Raw genomic sequence first — 16,255 nt, forward strand, 5'->3', positions numbered from 1 at the left:
TGTCTTCATTTTTAATCACTTCTTGGAAATATATATATTTTTCTTCTCTATTTCTTCAGTGATCCATTCATAATTCAATCATGTTTTATTCACTCTCTTTAACTATGTGTTTTTGTCATTTTCCTACTGCTGTGATTGTCTAGCTTTGTCCTACTGGAGTTGAATACCCGATAGATGGAACAACAATATGAAACTAACCAGTACCCCCAGAGTTCGTGTCTCTAGCTGCATATGTACCAGAAGATGGCCTAGTCGGCCATGATTGGGAAGAGAGACCCCTAGGTCTTGCAAACTTTATATGCCCCAGTACAGGGGAATGCCAGGGCCAAGAAGTGGGAGTGGGTGGGTAGGTGAGGAGGGTAGGGGGAGGGTACAGGGAACTTTTGGGATAGCATTTGAAATGTAAATAAAGAAAATATCTAATAAAAAATCTCCCCCAAAAGAAGTTATAAGAAATTTTACATTCTTTTCTCTAATTGTTGAGAGATGTCCCAAAATGTGGTCTATTTTTGTGAACTTTCCATAGAGCTACTGAGAAAAATATGTTCCACCAACACTAGGTTGGTATGGGTTGTTCTGTACATATTCCTTAAGTCTGTTAAATGAATAATGTCATTTAGCTCTATTATTTATCTTTTCATCTCTCTCTCTCTCTCTCTAGATATAGATATAGATAGATAGAGATAGAGATAGAGATCTCTCTCTCTCTCTCTCTATCTATCTATCTATATATATATATATATATATATATATATATATTGATACATTGGTGAAAGTGAGGTATCATTATTTTGTTCTTCAGGTGTTGGGGTGGAATATCAAGCCAGCCTACTGTCATGGACAAGGTAGTGGTTAATGGAGTATTACCCTTAGCTAAAAGAGCTATTGGCAGATGATCGCTACTAAGGAAAATGAAGTCATTCTACTTCAGTTATTTGCCTCCTAAGAGGCTCTCCATACTCTGGCATATAGTTCTACAACAAAGCACCTACTAGATGCACTAAGTTGTTTTGGTGAATTTATAAATAAATAAATAAATAAATAAATAAATAAATAAATAAATAAAGACTACTTCTACAAAATTGGGAGAGAATAGCAGTGGTAGCAATGTGGGAGGATTTGAATGGGAAAGAATGTTTGATGAATTCTCCCAAAAATATATATAAACCACATTCTTAAAAAATAAAAATGAAATTATTCATTCAACCTAAAGATACTTTATTTGAAGAATTTATTATAATACTCTTGGTAACTTGAAATATGTATAATGGGAATAACTAACTCAATGAATTATCAAGGAAGATGTTCTTTTCCAGTGTACTGCAATCACCAAAGGTCTATTTTGAATCCTTCAGCAGACAAAGGCCTTCTGAAGCACTATTAAAATCCTACTTTTTGTTAAAAAATGCATTTTGTTGGTGTTCTATGAGCCTTATAATTGAATATTATTATTAGAATGTCTCAATTACTTGACTCTATTGTGCAGTTCATTCTTGAATTTTTTTGAAAAAGGTTGTCATTTTTGAAAGAATAGCTAATAGTTCATGTGCAGAAAATAATTATTTAAGTGAGTAAAATGAAATTAACAAAACAAATTATTGTAGTGAAATTAAGTACCAGACTAAATATAGTTGATTATTTTCCAGGATACTAAAGTATCCGATTTACAATAATTTTAGATGTTTGTGCATATTTAACCAAACTGAGTGAAATATAATGCTTATTATACATTTTCATTGTGATTTTGTGCCATGATCATGCTGAATAGACAGTATGAAATCTTTCCTAAAATAATTAATCAGCCAGTAAGTAAAGTCAAGTTACAGGAATTTCAAAGCATCTGAAGCAACTTCAATAAAAGTGAATAATCAATCGTAATAAAAAACACAGTGTCAGTTATACATAAAAAGAATGGAAGCTTTTAATCATTTAACATAGTCAAACACTACAAATCTTAATGATAATGTGGAAAACTGGATTAAAATTTGGGAAGACTAAACACAAACATAAGCTTTAATAGTTAGGAAAGCAATGGTAGAATAAAGTAAAATAAGATAATAATAAAAGTGTCCTAAAGTTACCTTATCTAAACTCAATATTGGCAGACAAACAATTATAGTAAAAATTAAGATGGCATAATTACGAGTCAAATGAGGATGAAGAATGACTTTCTCCCTTCTTAATGCGGAGACAAAATTAAGGTAGGGTAGAAATCTTAAAAGCATATCAGCCATTCATAAATAGAGCTCAAAAATAAGTTTTCTAAAGAGATAGAGAAGACTAAAAGGAAACTCTGCAATAGGCAGTGTAATGCAATACTCAGGACAAGCCCTTTCAGAAAAAAAAAAAAAAAGACATAAATTTTAGAATAGCTAAGAGACAAATGATGAGATGCTCTCTCGGAAGCAGAGAAGATAAAAATAAAACAATCCAGCAAGATAACATACAAAACGAAGTCGATAGCTAGCACAAAATAAAACTATGCCAAGGATATTAAATCTCATGATTATAAAAGGGCAAATCTTAGCAATTGAAAACCTGAGGTCAACTATTTTAACTAATTCTTTGATAAATCATATGTGTTTTGATCATATTCAATCAGATCCCTGCTGATTTACATTTTATCTCAGATAACATAATTTATAAGTTGCAACTTCATTGTGTCTTTCCCACACTCAATATTTTACTAATTACATATGGTTAATTTAGATCTAAGAGTCCGACTATAGTCCAGTATTAAAAGTGTTTCATATAGAGAATCTTCAGTTTAGCATTATTCTTCAATAATTTCTTATTTAATAGAAGAAACCCAATTTGTATTTTTGCAAGATATGCAGGTGGAAGAAATTTTAAACTAAGTTACAAGGCAAGAAAAAATATCCTTTATCATCTTCATAGAAATAGAGAGAAATTATACATATCTAATATAAAAATGGTTTACTATTTCCTCTTCAAATTCAACAGTACTCACTAGGACTGTCTTGATATTTCTTCAGGGAACAGACTCGAGTACAACATGGGTCTGGCAATTCCTAAGCATATCCATGGAATCTGACATTCTAAAAGGAATGCTGTCTATCTGCAGATGACCTCATTGAAAATTTTAACTGTCCTGAAAATGTGACACTAGGGAGAAACTTCTATATATATGTAGGTAGATAGGGGAATCTTTGCTTTCTCCATTCCCACAATTTATCCCATCTTTGTATTCTGCTTCATTGATGACAGGTTAGATCAGAAAGACTAAAATATTTACCACCCCCAGCACTTATTTTTAAAAGGGTTTGCAAAATGTGCTATATTTTTTAAATAATAATTTCATATAATTTGTAATTAAATCTTTTAAAAATATCCTAATGATTTAATAAGTAAGTGGAAGGAAATATGATCCATACGGTTCTCCATATGAACAGTCTGAAGTCCGTTGTTATCATTTACTTTGTTGTTACTTTTACTTCCTTTGACTTTTCAAATGCTTTGAAACTTTCCACAATGGCTTCCTTGCTTCATGGGTTCAAGTCTTTGGGGAAAGCTGTTTAAATTTTTTAAAAAGTCACTTAAATGAAATGGAAGTGAAGACCATGCCTTATATAGCTCCCCAGTTTCTGTTCTAGCAAGGTTCCAAAGACATGGGGTTCTTTTGGGGGCAGGTTCTAAATCAAGTACTGACTAACAGCCAAAATCTTTATTGTTCTCTGGGAAACTCTGGTGAGATAAAAACAGGAAGCAATCCATGGAATCAAGGGTTCCTATTTCTAGTGTTAAAATACATGCTCCAAATGAGCAGGCTGGAATGTCAAAAGTGTGTCTTCACCAGTGATTGTGGTGTTAAGCAGAGGGCACATTATTTTAGGTGCAGCATTGGTTCTGGTTTGTTTGTTGTTTCTTCTTCTTTTACAAAGTAGATTGTTTTCATACAACATATACTAAGTGCAGTTTCTCTCTGGCAATTCCTCCCAGGTAATGCCTATTTCCTTCTCATCTGAATCTACACCATTTCTGTCTCTCTTTAGAACACAAATTATCATCTAAATAATAATAAAAATACATTATGATCATAGAAAATTAAACTAACCAAATAGGACAAAACAAACCAACAGAGAAAGAAAAGGAGCTAAAGGAAAGCCCAAGAAAGAAATAGAGATGCAGAAACTTACATATTCCTACACAAATGAATCCCAGAAGCCATATATACCCAAAGAACCTGTATGTGAGCCTGAGGGGGAAAAAGCCTTAACAAAATATTATGAGACAAAGATCTTTGAGCAAAGACATTGACTTCATTTTCTGCGTCCATCTCCTGTTGGGCACTGGGGCCTGGGGATGGGTGAGGACAGCAAGTCCAAGTACTCTTAATGTTTGCAACAATTCTCTAGTCCCCACGTTATTTTAATTAGTTAAAAAGTAGGGTATTGTATTAATTAGGGTTTTACTTCTGTGAACAGACACCATGACCAAGGCAAGTCTTATAAAAAGCAACATTTAATTGGGGGCTGGCCTACAGATTGAGACGTTCAGTCCATTACCATCAAGTTGGGAGCATGGCAGCATCCAAGCAGGCATGGTGCAGGAGGAGCTGAGAGTTCTACATCTTCATCCAAAGGCTGCTAGTGGAAGACTGACTTCCAGACAACTAGGATTAGGATCTTATGCCCACAACCATAGCGACCCACCTACTCCAACCAGGTCACAACTATTCCAACAAGGTCACACCTCCAAATGGTGCAACTCCCTGATCCAAGAATATACAAACCATCACAGGTATCAAACTTTCAAATATATCTACTCCAAATTCAAATATTCATTAAAATCTATGATATGCTCAATTCTTCCTTCCAGTTCACTTCTTATTGGCATTCTGATTTCCCTGTTATTTGTAGTCTAAAGTCAACATCTGAATACACTTTCCACCATCTGAGATACAGAAGAAATCAAGGTATTACTAAAAGAGGTGAAGGGTTATCATTCATAGATTTTGTATATAAACTCATTTATATCAGGTTACAAAAGATCAATCCTCAGTAACCGAGACTTACTGAAACACCATTTAAGCATTTTGATTTGTTTTGAAGAACTTATCCTGTCTTTCATTATATATATAAATCCAAACCAGAATTTATTATTATTATTATTATTATTATTATTATTATTATTATTATTATTAAGATTTTCTTTATTTACATTTCAAATGTTATTCCCTTTCCTAGTTTCCCCTCCAAAAACCTCTATTCCCTCTCCTCTCCCCGTCGTCGTCATCGTCGTCATCATCGTCGTCATCGTAGTCGTCGTCGTCGTCGTCGTCGTCCTCCTCCTCCTCCTCCTCTTCCTCTTCCTTCTCCTACTCCTCCTTCTTTCTTCTTCATTCTCCTTCCCTTCTCCCTCCTTCTTTCTCCTTTCTCCTCTTCCCCCTCTTCTTCTTCTTCTTCTTCTTCTTCTTCTTCTTCTTCTTCTTCTTCTTCTTCTTCTTCTTCTTCTTCTTCTTCTTCTTCTTCTTTCCTGTAACCTATTTTTACAGTTAAGTCTTTATCCCCGTCCCTGTCTGCCCTCTAACCATTCCTCATCTCATACCTCCTCCCCATCTCCAAGAGGATGTCCCCACCCCTCACGTCCACTCCATCAGTCCTCCCTACTCTGTGGAGCCTCAAGTTTCTTGAGAGTTAGGTGTTTCTTCTCACAGTGAGGACAGACCATTCAGTCTTCTGCTGGATATGTGTCAGGGGCCTCATATCTACTGGTGTGTGCTGCCTGGTTGATAGATCAGTGTCTCAGAAATCTCAGGGGTCCAGGTTAGTTGAGATTGCTGGTCTTCCTATGGGGTCGCCTTCCTCCTCAGCTTCTTCTAGCTTTTCCCAATTCTCACAAAAATATCTTCTTCATGATGCACATATGTGTATAACCATACACATGCCTAAAATTTGTTTTTGTGCTGTTCTTCCAGACAGAATAAATTGCTTGCTATGACTCTAGATTTAATCACTTCCTTTGAAAGTGAGTTCTTCGCTACTAGGAAAACATTTTTATTATATTCTTAAGTGAGAACAGAATAATGCAAAAATGACTTATTCTGTAGCACCATATTTATTTTTTGTAATTTAAAAAAAGGACTTTTTGATAGGGTTAGTATATACCAATATCATTGCACAGTAGTAATTTCATTGCCCTTAAAAAAATTTTTAAAATAAAAAAGATAATTTCATTTCTCTCTAGAATAGAATATTTTTCCATCTTGTCTTGAAAGAGAATGAAACTTCAAATATTGCTTTTCAACCTCAGGCTTCTCAGATTTATGTTTACAAATCTTTAGGAATCTTCTTTGAAAATTGTCAATGATGTCAAGACTAATTGTTAAAACCAACTCAATTATAGAGCTAGCTTTTTTAAAACTAAAAATATGCCATAAAAATTCCCATCTAATAAAATACCTACTGTGTCTTTCATAATCACACTATTCACTGTCATGTTATATGTTTTATGTCACATATCCTGTCTGCAGGATGTATTATCTTTTCAATATTCTACTTCAATAGACCTCATTGTAGAAATGTATGAGGTTAAGTCCTTTGTGAAATAATTAAGTGAAAATACCAGAGCAGTTGTATTATTTTTAACTTTTGTTTTGTTCTGGATTTGAGAGAAACATTAGATATGGAATTATTTTAATTAGTTTTAATGCCTTCATTATTAACATTTATATATAAGAGATACTAAAGTGAGTTAATAATGTTTACTACAATTAATTTTAGCTAGAAGAAGGGATTTGCCAAGTGGAAACTTTAAGTTAAAAAGAAAACATATTATTATATTATAATCTTGTACTTTAATGGATATAAGTGAATATTGTGGCAGTAAGAAAAGGCACATTGGTGAATCCTAATATGAGCTTAGTGATTTTAAGGATATTTCTACATGGAGATGAAAAATGTTAAATATACACAGATTGAAATATAGCAGAGTTTCTTTAAAACAAGTCAAAATGTTTTATATTCATATTTAAGTTAATCTTGTGTAATGTGATATAATTATTGTGGAGCCAGATATAAATAAGTTTTACTTGAAAATCAGGCAGACTCTAACACTTTGCCTATTTATGTGAAACAAAAAATTAAACAGGTTTTATTTTATTTTTACCTATGTGTATGTATGCGTGTGTGTGCTTATGTGCTCCTGAGTGTTTATATATGTGGAGGTCAGGACAAGGTATAGAACCTTTAGAGCTGGAGTAACTGGTTTTTGTGAACCAACTGATATGAGGAGGCAGTAAGTAATTTATGGTTGTTTACAAGATAGGCAAGGGCTCTTACTTGCAAGGTTATTTCATCAGCTCCTGCACATTACTTTATACATATCTGAGTTTATCAGTGTAGCACTGTTAGCATAAAAACTGAGACAATTAATTTATACTCTATAGCCAATTGGTCACATGTTTTGTTGTTGTTGTTTCTCAAATACTAATGTCTTTCTTATATGGAAAAAACAAAAAATATTTTGACACCTTGGCAGAAAGATATTTTCCAGCACCTTGGGAATAGTTCATTTACTTTTCCAAGTTTTAATGTCTACAAAATTGAAACTTAAATTTGTTTTTATTTCAAACATTGCCCATATAGCATTAATTTCTAAATATTAAAATATTTTTTTCAATAAGACTACTTCAAAAATAACTCAATGTTTTTTGTTATAGGAGACAACTGCATGGCCACTGAATACAGCAAGATGAAAAGTATGCTTTTAGACTTACAAAATCAAAAATACATTACACAAGAAAATGAGAATCCCAACAGTGATGACATATCTAGGAAGAAGCCGTTGGTGGATCAAATGTTCAAGTATTTTGATGCAGACAGTAATGGACTTGTAGATATTAATGAACTAACTCAGGTATGATCAATGATAAGATAAAATGTCTTGATTAAATATGGAAGATAGTTTTATATTTGTTAAAATTTACTCAATTTAGTAATATATTTAAATTTTATTATTAAATAGTAGAAATAAAATGTTAAGTGAAATTTAACCACATAACTGGTTATGGAGATATATGCAGGGGAATAATGGGGTTGAAACTGACCTGGGATACTTAATTTGATACTGACCCAGATGGCCAAGAGCTTGAAATATCACTCAGTATGTCTTTGCTGGGCTGAAGTTTGGAATCTCAGCAATTGATGATATGTAGATTTCAACATGTCAGTTTTAGAAAATAATATTCTTTATGAATTCATCCAGTGTTTGAAGATTTCAATTTTAGAATAACAATTTGTTCCTAATATTTCTTTATTTTTCATTGTAATATTCAAAGGCTTCTTTTTTATTTTTCTTGAATTTTTTTCATACAATATATCCAAACTACAGTTTTCCCTCACTCTATTCCTAACAGCTCAGCTCCCCTAATTGCTTCTTCCCCAGATTCACCCCCTCCATTTTCTCTTCAGAAAAGAGCAGGCCTTCAAAAGACTAAAGCCAAACAAGAAAAACAAAAACAAAAAGCAAAACAAACAAACAAACAAAAAACAAGACAATAAGACAAGGCAAAGCCCTCATTTAGAGAGTCCAAAATCTAGGTAAACCCAACAGGAAGAAAGGAGTCATTGAAACACCAGTTCCCATTGTTAGGAATCCTACAAAACCACCTATACAACTTTAACATATATGCAGAGGACTTGGTGCAGACTCATGCAGGTCCCTGTGCTTGCCAATTTAGTCTCCATAAGACCACATGAGTCTTGTTCAGTTCATTTAGTGGAACATGTTCTCCTGTCCCATAAACCTTCTGACTCCTAAGATCTTTCTGCTAGCTCTTCCCATTGGTTCCCCAATATCCAAGAGGGACCTCCAATTTCAACTCTCTCTGCCTAATGTGATTCTCTGCACTAGCACCCATCTCCTGCTGGAAGAAGCTCCTCTGATGAAAACTGGACAGAGCTCCAGTTTAGGAGTATAGCAGAGTATCATTATAGCTCATTAATCATTTCCTATTTCATTGATTCTTTCACTAGTTGGGTTTGCTCATACACTAGGTCTCTGGGTTAGCCTGTCTCTAGTTCCTGACCTTCCAGGCAGTGTACAGTGTGCATTCCCTCTTAAAGCATGGTCCTCAAGTCAAACCACACATTGCTTAGTCATTTCCACAAATTCTGTACCACCGTTGTCCAAGCACAAATTCTGTGTTACCATTCCCAAGCCTGTCTTTCAGGCAGACCTTATTGTTGGTAGAGTGTTTTGTGTTTGGGTTGGTGGGCAGGTTTTTCTTTCCAAAGCCTGCAGAGTACCTTCTTGTAACAAAGAGACTCAAATATACAAGTGGAGGCTCCATGCAGGCACCAGCTCAACCTCTCTACAATAAATGAGTTGTATGGATGTTTACCTTGCAGAGAGGCACCGCTGTCATTTTTCAGAGAGTGTCCTTCTGTACTAGCATTATTCTGGATGGTTTAGGAATCTTCACAGAGTCCTCTCAGCCAAGAACTCAACTGACTATAACCCAAGCACACCACTGGCAGCCTTGCCTGGCTACAAAAGATGGCCAGCTCAGATTCTGTATCTTCTCTTGCCAAGGAATCCTCATTAGGGTCACTCATATAGATCCTAAGAAGTCTCCACTGTACCATGTTTCCACATCATCTACCCATGGTTCCCCAATTCCAATTGTCTCTCTCCATATTTCTTCTTTCATCTTCCCTTCTAAACTTCCTGCTTCAGTCCCCACCTACCAGCAGTCTACATGCAAAATATCTTCTGTTTTCTCTTCCTGTGGTAGTAATGACCAACCCCTTCCCTTCCAGAACCTTCTAGTTTATTTAACCTCTCTGAGTCTCTGGTTGTAGCATGATCATCATTTAGATAACAGCTAATATATACTTATAAGTATTCATAGGACCTCTGATGATGTCCCTTTGTATCCTCCAATAAATCATTATTATCTTTTACTTTTATTAGTATTTAGTTAAAATGTTAATATCTCATCTATCAGTAGCAGTTTAGGACAATAATCAAAATTTTGTTTAGGTTCCTTGAGAAATATGTGATAAATATGTTTTATGTGTTTACCTATTATTTGTGCATTTAGCTCTTTTTTAAGCAATCTTTTGGTCAAGTGTTGGAATATATAATAAACATAATATATTCATAAAAGATTAAAGACAGATATTCTATAATAATATAAAGATAAATTAATTAGATTTTAAGAAATAAAATAGAATGGATTTAATGATATCTGTTAATAATTCATAAGGTATTTTCAGCAAATAATATACAACACATTGATTTAAGATTTTTGAACTACAAGTGATAATTAAAGACTATAACATCTCTCTGAGATTTCAAGTATATATTCTGGGAGCTATCTGCATGTATTTTTTTAATGCCCATAGTGAAGATATATTCTAAAGTTTCTCTTGCATATTTTAAAGTTAATCAGCTGATACAGCCTTATCTTGTTGATAGAAAATTCATAATAAAAAGCAGTAATTAAAGATGACAAGATTAAAGCTAACAACTTGAAGCTGTGATAGTTAAGAACTTGTTAGTAGGAAGAAAGTTATAGCCTAAAATGAACTGACTGGTTATAGAAATAAGTATTCAAATACCCCTTCTTTTACATAGGTAAACACAAAGGATAATATAAACACATGTTATTTTGGTATGTAGAATATGTTCAAATAAAGGAAAGTTTATTGGGAAATCTTAAACATTTATTAGAATAATATTGCATGAAACTTACATAAATTGGTATTAGGCAATTGAGAAACTTTTTTCATTGACTTTGTCAACCTAAAAGAACTTAAAAATGTAATGTTAAACAGTATGCAGTTAAATAGTATATGTCAATAAATATCAAGACAGAATAGAAGATCAAAAAGAATATTTTATTGGCAAAGGAATTGTAGCCTAATGTAAAGAATTTATAAAATATGTTTGAGTTATCATTTTTATGATCACAATTTGGCAATCAAGAACTTTGATTACAGAGTTACTTATTTGCTGTGTAATGTATGGCAAGTCACATCCTTAATATCTCATGTTATCTATCTATAAACTAGTAATGTCAAAAGAAATTACTACTTCAATGTGATATGACACCTGTGTGATTGAGTATACATAAGCTTCTTATAATCATGCCAAGTACCTGGGCAACACTAAAATCTGACTTTCATGAGTACACACTGGGATGATAATGGAGATAATGAGCATACATCTGATCAAGTTAGAGAATGAGTCACAGACAAATATTTCTATTACATTTTACATTACCACTATTCGTGAGTTGTGAATGAAAGCAAGCCAGTACTACTTGAAGATATTATAACACAGTCTTGCATAGATCAAACATGCAAAAATATTTCAATTGAAGTTTTAATAATAAAAATTATAATATGAGTAGAAACATATTTTTATTCTAATAAATTGAAGAATAAATGAGTGCACAGTATCTATTTTATCCATCTATGAATGCTGTCATTTGCACATCTAATATAATTAGCATTTAATGAAATCCTAGAATTCCGACTAGAGATACATAAATATATTCTTCTGCAGTCATCAAGATCTAGAGCTTCTAGCAGACCTAGTAGTCATATCTTTATAGGTGGATTTTAAAGTGAAACAAACATAAGGTTAAACATAATTTGCTTTGGGATGCTGATATACATTGTGCTAAAGTAGTTCAAGATAAATTTAAACTTTAACACTTATATACAGACAGTGTTTCCCTTAAAATTTTGTTATATTCATTCAATATACAATTTGAACAAAATAAAAAATGAAATTCTAAAAGAATTTTAAAATAGTTTAACATTTTAATTAAATATTAATTTTAAATAAATATATTAAAAAGAATGAAATTACTGTTTAAAAAATTGACACTTAGGAAACTGCATTTTACTTAATTATATTCATAGTTTAAATATTACATATGTGTGTATATATTCACTTATCATTATAGTAATCCAGATTCTATTTTCTTTTTCATTCCTACAGAAATACCTATTCAGTTGTAAAGTGCACCATAGATTCATGAGTGTTTGGATAGGGCCACACATTGCCCACATACCTAAGTCTTTGCAGTGTACTGTGGGACTGAATATTCAAGAAAATTATATTGGCTGTACCATGACTAAGACATATAACAGTTAAAATTTAAAACTTTTCAGATACGATTCTCCCTAACTGGATGATTTTTTTTTCATGAATAAAACTTGTCCCACTAAGTAGGTTCTACAATAAAGATTAGCATGTGAAAACCTAGTGGGGAAGTCACTTCAGGGTCAACACCTGGGGAAGAGCAAGGATGAAGCTGAGCTGTGATTCAGTGACAGCAACTGCCACTGCTAAGTCAGATGCATCTTCAGACCCAAGATATTTTTTCAAAGCATCTAGAGTTGAGATTGAAGGCAGTTGCTCTCTTGTCATGGATGAGTTTTTGGATATTGATACTCACAGAATGTGGAGTGATGCAATTCTGAGAGACAATGAGCTGTGAACTCTCAGTAGACAACTTCTGCAGTACGATATAGAGCACCATTTTATTAAATGTGGAACTGTGCAGTCCAGTCCACATTCATTTCAGGAACACTAAAGAAGTTATTATATAAGGAGTAATATTCTATTATAAACAAAGGATGTACTGTTCATAAAAGAAGAGATTGCTAAGGACATGGATAAGTAATTTCTTATCTTAGCTGGTATTGACTTGGAGAGTTGGTTCTTGAAGTTCAGTTGTGAAGATATTGAGATTAACTGATTTGTGATAGGACCAGTTCATGTGATTCCAGATTTCCAGATATATAAACTGTAACCTCAGGAGCAAAGTCTTTTTTTGACTGCATATAGTCAAAATTATGAAATGACCTCTGTTGTCATTGATAGAGTAATGCATTACTGTTTGGATGCTGATATATGGTGATCATGAAGCCTCTTATAGCTTAAACACCCAAGATACAGTTTCCACAATTGTCAGCTCTAAATCTGTATTCTTTTGGGGGTGATTGCAATTTTAATATCATTCAAAATAATATAGCTCTGCCTTATTATCTCCTTGTAAATTTACACAGCTAAATTTATCACATTTCATAACTTGTAACATCTAAGTTTTCTGCATACTAAGTTAAAAGGTCTAAAAACAATGGCATCTAAAGACAATGCTTGCCATAATCTTCCATAAAGTGGCTCACCCATCACTTGACAGAACGGAGTAGGATCTCTGGCCCATGATTGTAGGCATTTATCATTTTTTTTCTTGAGTAAGTATCAGTCCTGCCATACCTTTTCCTGAAGAGTTTCCCTAAACCAGGTGATACCCAGTAGGATGGTAAGGTAGTGAAATTAATTTCAACAGGACCAGAATAGAATTCCTTTCACAGAAAACTATCAAGAACTGTGTGATGGAGGTCAGGTTTATAGTTAAATTATTTTTCTTTCTCATTTTTGAAAGCTCCTCCTTGATTGGAAATGGGTAGACTGATGCTTTATTTGCTCAATTATAGTGATGTTCACTCCTTTTTCAAATTAGCAACCTATTATTGGGATCTCATCCCGAGCTATTGCTCATTCTCTATCTGGAAACAATTGTGTGCACTTTTGTCTCATCGTTTGCTACAGAGTTGACAGGACACCAGCTTCTTTCCTGTCCACATATCTAAACAGGTATCGGTCACTGCACTTCTCTTTTCCCTTAAACTTGCTCCTTTAACACTAAACTTTCAACACTCACATTGACTTTTTCATGAAATATGACTTCAATAACACTTGTTTCTAAGAATATTGTCTTTGAAGTAATATTCTTCAAATTGGATTAACAGCCCAGTGTGTGAATGTGTCTCATTTCTCAGGGCAAAATCTTAACAAATATACAATTTTTTAAAATATGGTTTATAAACTTCAACAAGTAAACTGTTATTTCTCTTAAATGTTTGTACCTCCATCTGCAGCCTGACACTCAAGCATAGAGAACTGCATTTGTGGCTTTCAAAATGCACACTACTCTTTAAAAAAAGACATGACTATGTAAAGCTTGAGATCAATATTTCATAATGAAACAACTGAATATATATGTCAGACCTCTCCTTAATGTACAAGACTAGTCATTGGAGAAAGGACAAAAAGTGATCACTTCCAGTGAAATGGCACATTGCACATGATATTGAAGTCAGTAGGAGTATTGAAGGAACAGGAGTAGAAAGAAACAAGGACTTAGAATCTGAGACACTTGGGAATTATGAGCTAGTAACCATGTAACTGAAGTTCCTGGCTCAACGGGGTGAATTCATATATTATCACACAACCAGTTATCTATCTATTTGAAGCTTATAACCCCATTTTTACAAAATGTATATGTGTTAAGATTTTGCAATGAGTAATGAGACGCACTTACACATTGGGTTGTTAAGCCAATTTGAAGAATTTTACTTTATATTCATCTTTCTAGTTATCTGTCTGGTAAAAGTTGGTTTGAGAAGAAAAAATAACCTAAAATGCTACATTATCCTTTACCCTGTTTCCTTTATGTTAGAATGGATGTAGGATAAAAAAGTAAAATTTGAGGGAATATCCACATTCCCCCTCCTCCCTCATTCACTCTCTTTCTTAACATTTATTTTCCTTCTAATCTTTGTCTTATAATATTAATCTGTATGACTGACTGAAAAGATACAATGTGTTTTCAAGAATTTAGAAGAAAACAATTCTTTGCTCTCAGAACTGGAGCTTCTCAGAGCAAAATGTTAGTTAGGCATGGAAGGGGATGACTAGGCATTGATGGAATCAGAGCAGGGGACTTCAGAGTGCAACATACGCAGGGATGGAGCATGGTTCCAATTACTGAGGTTTTAAAATTCTCATGAAGGGACCTCTTCTTAGCCAAACTCAGAGGTTTTGATTTACAAAATTAATTTTAGTACAAGGTAGTATAAACAGAGTTGGAGTACATTTAAAGAGATTACACCATAGAGTTGACACAGAATGAATAAAAGACAGTCAGAAACAGTATGGTGTGCTTGCATGTATTACGGGCTGCTCAGAGGAGAGTCCTATTTCACCGTCTTTACAATAGCCACAGAATAATTCTATTTGTCTTGAAGTTAATATGTGCCAGGGATTACTAAAGAGCATAAGTGATGGTGTATGAGTACTCTGAGGTGCACGTGGCAAAATTATAATTGATAAGGTCAAAGTAGAGATGCAGGAAATGAGGTTATCTTCATTACAATCAAAGTTAATGATTTTGTTTGTGAGATTCCTAGGAGAAAAGTGAGACCTCACTTAAACATCATAATAGGCTTAGGCCTTAAGCATAGTTCATTGCTATTTTAGCATAATTTTTATGCAAAAGGAATATTCATACTATATTGACAGCCTTTACAGAGATCATTGCTAATTTTCCTGGAATATTTTCCTCTCAGCTGGGAAGCGGCTTTAACTTGACACAGGAGATACAGGGACTCTGTTCTTTCCTGATTCCTCAAAATATTTCTTGTCTTTCCAATTTGCCTCAGCAGGACCCAATGGGTAACCAGAGAATATACAAATTGTCCTTCAATGAAGAATAATCAATTCCTACACTCTGATTTGTACAGTAATACTTCTTTGTCCATGGGAAAACATTCTATGTCTCCCAACTGAAAGACTAAAACAGCAAATAAATTCTGAACATTTTATGCACATATTTCATATATACACATACTTTTTATGTAGTTTACCAGCTACTCACAGTCAAAAATAGTACAGACAAATAATAAATTGGAATAATTTCTAAAATGTACAGTAACAAATACACACACACACACACACACACACACACAGAGACACACACACACACACACACAGACGCACATACACACACATGGGCCCACATAACATTGACCATGGATAAATAAATCATGGAAGGGCAAATATTAGATGACTAAGTGCTGTGATATAAGTATATTGGTCAAGTGAAAGGAGAGAGAGCCATTTGGTAGAGAGCTAACAATGATTATGTTGATTATCAATTAGACTGTATCTGAAAACACCTAGGAGATAAGACTCAAAGGAGAGTTGTGACAGACTATTTAAAGTGGGTTGTTCTTTAAATATGTATGTCAGAAATCATCTTCTTGGTTAAAATAACCCAGCCTAAAGGAGGATGCAAAGTTCCCTGGGCTTCAGTCATGAACTACATAAAAACAAGATAGCTGAGCAAGAACCTCTCTCTCTCTCTCTCTCTCTCTCTCTCTCTCTCTCTCTCTCCCTCCCTCCCTTCCTCTGGTTCCCTCTCTCCCTC

The 16,255-nt window shown here is 33.7% G+C and overlaps 1 protein-coding gene across 1 annotated transcript in view; it reads left to right on the forward strand.

The window, feature by feature from the left end:
- Fstl5 (follistatin like 5) overlaps positions 1 to 16,255 on the forward strand; it is a 592,626-nt gene that overhangs the window by 308,932 nt on the left and 267,439 nt on the right. Inside the window, exon 5 of the mRNA XM_021196212.1 lies at positions 7,682 to 7,878. Coding sequence (XP_021051871.1) covers positions 7,682 to 7,878 — 197 coding nt within the window. The remainder of the gene's footprint in view (positions 1 to 7,681; positions 7,879 to 16,255) is intronic.

Source organism: Mus pahari, chromosome 4, assembly GCF_900095145.1.
Source record: "Mus pahari chromosome 4, PAHARI_EIJ_v1.1, whole genome shotgun sequence".
NCBI lineage: Eukaryota > Metazoa > Chordata > Mammalia > Rodentia > Muridae > Mus > Mus pahari.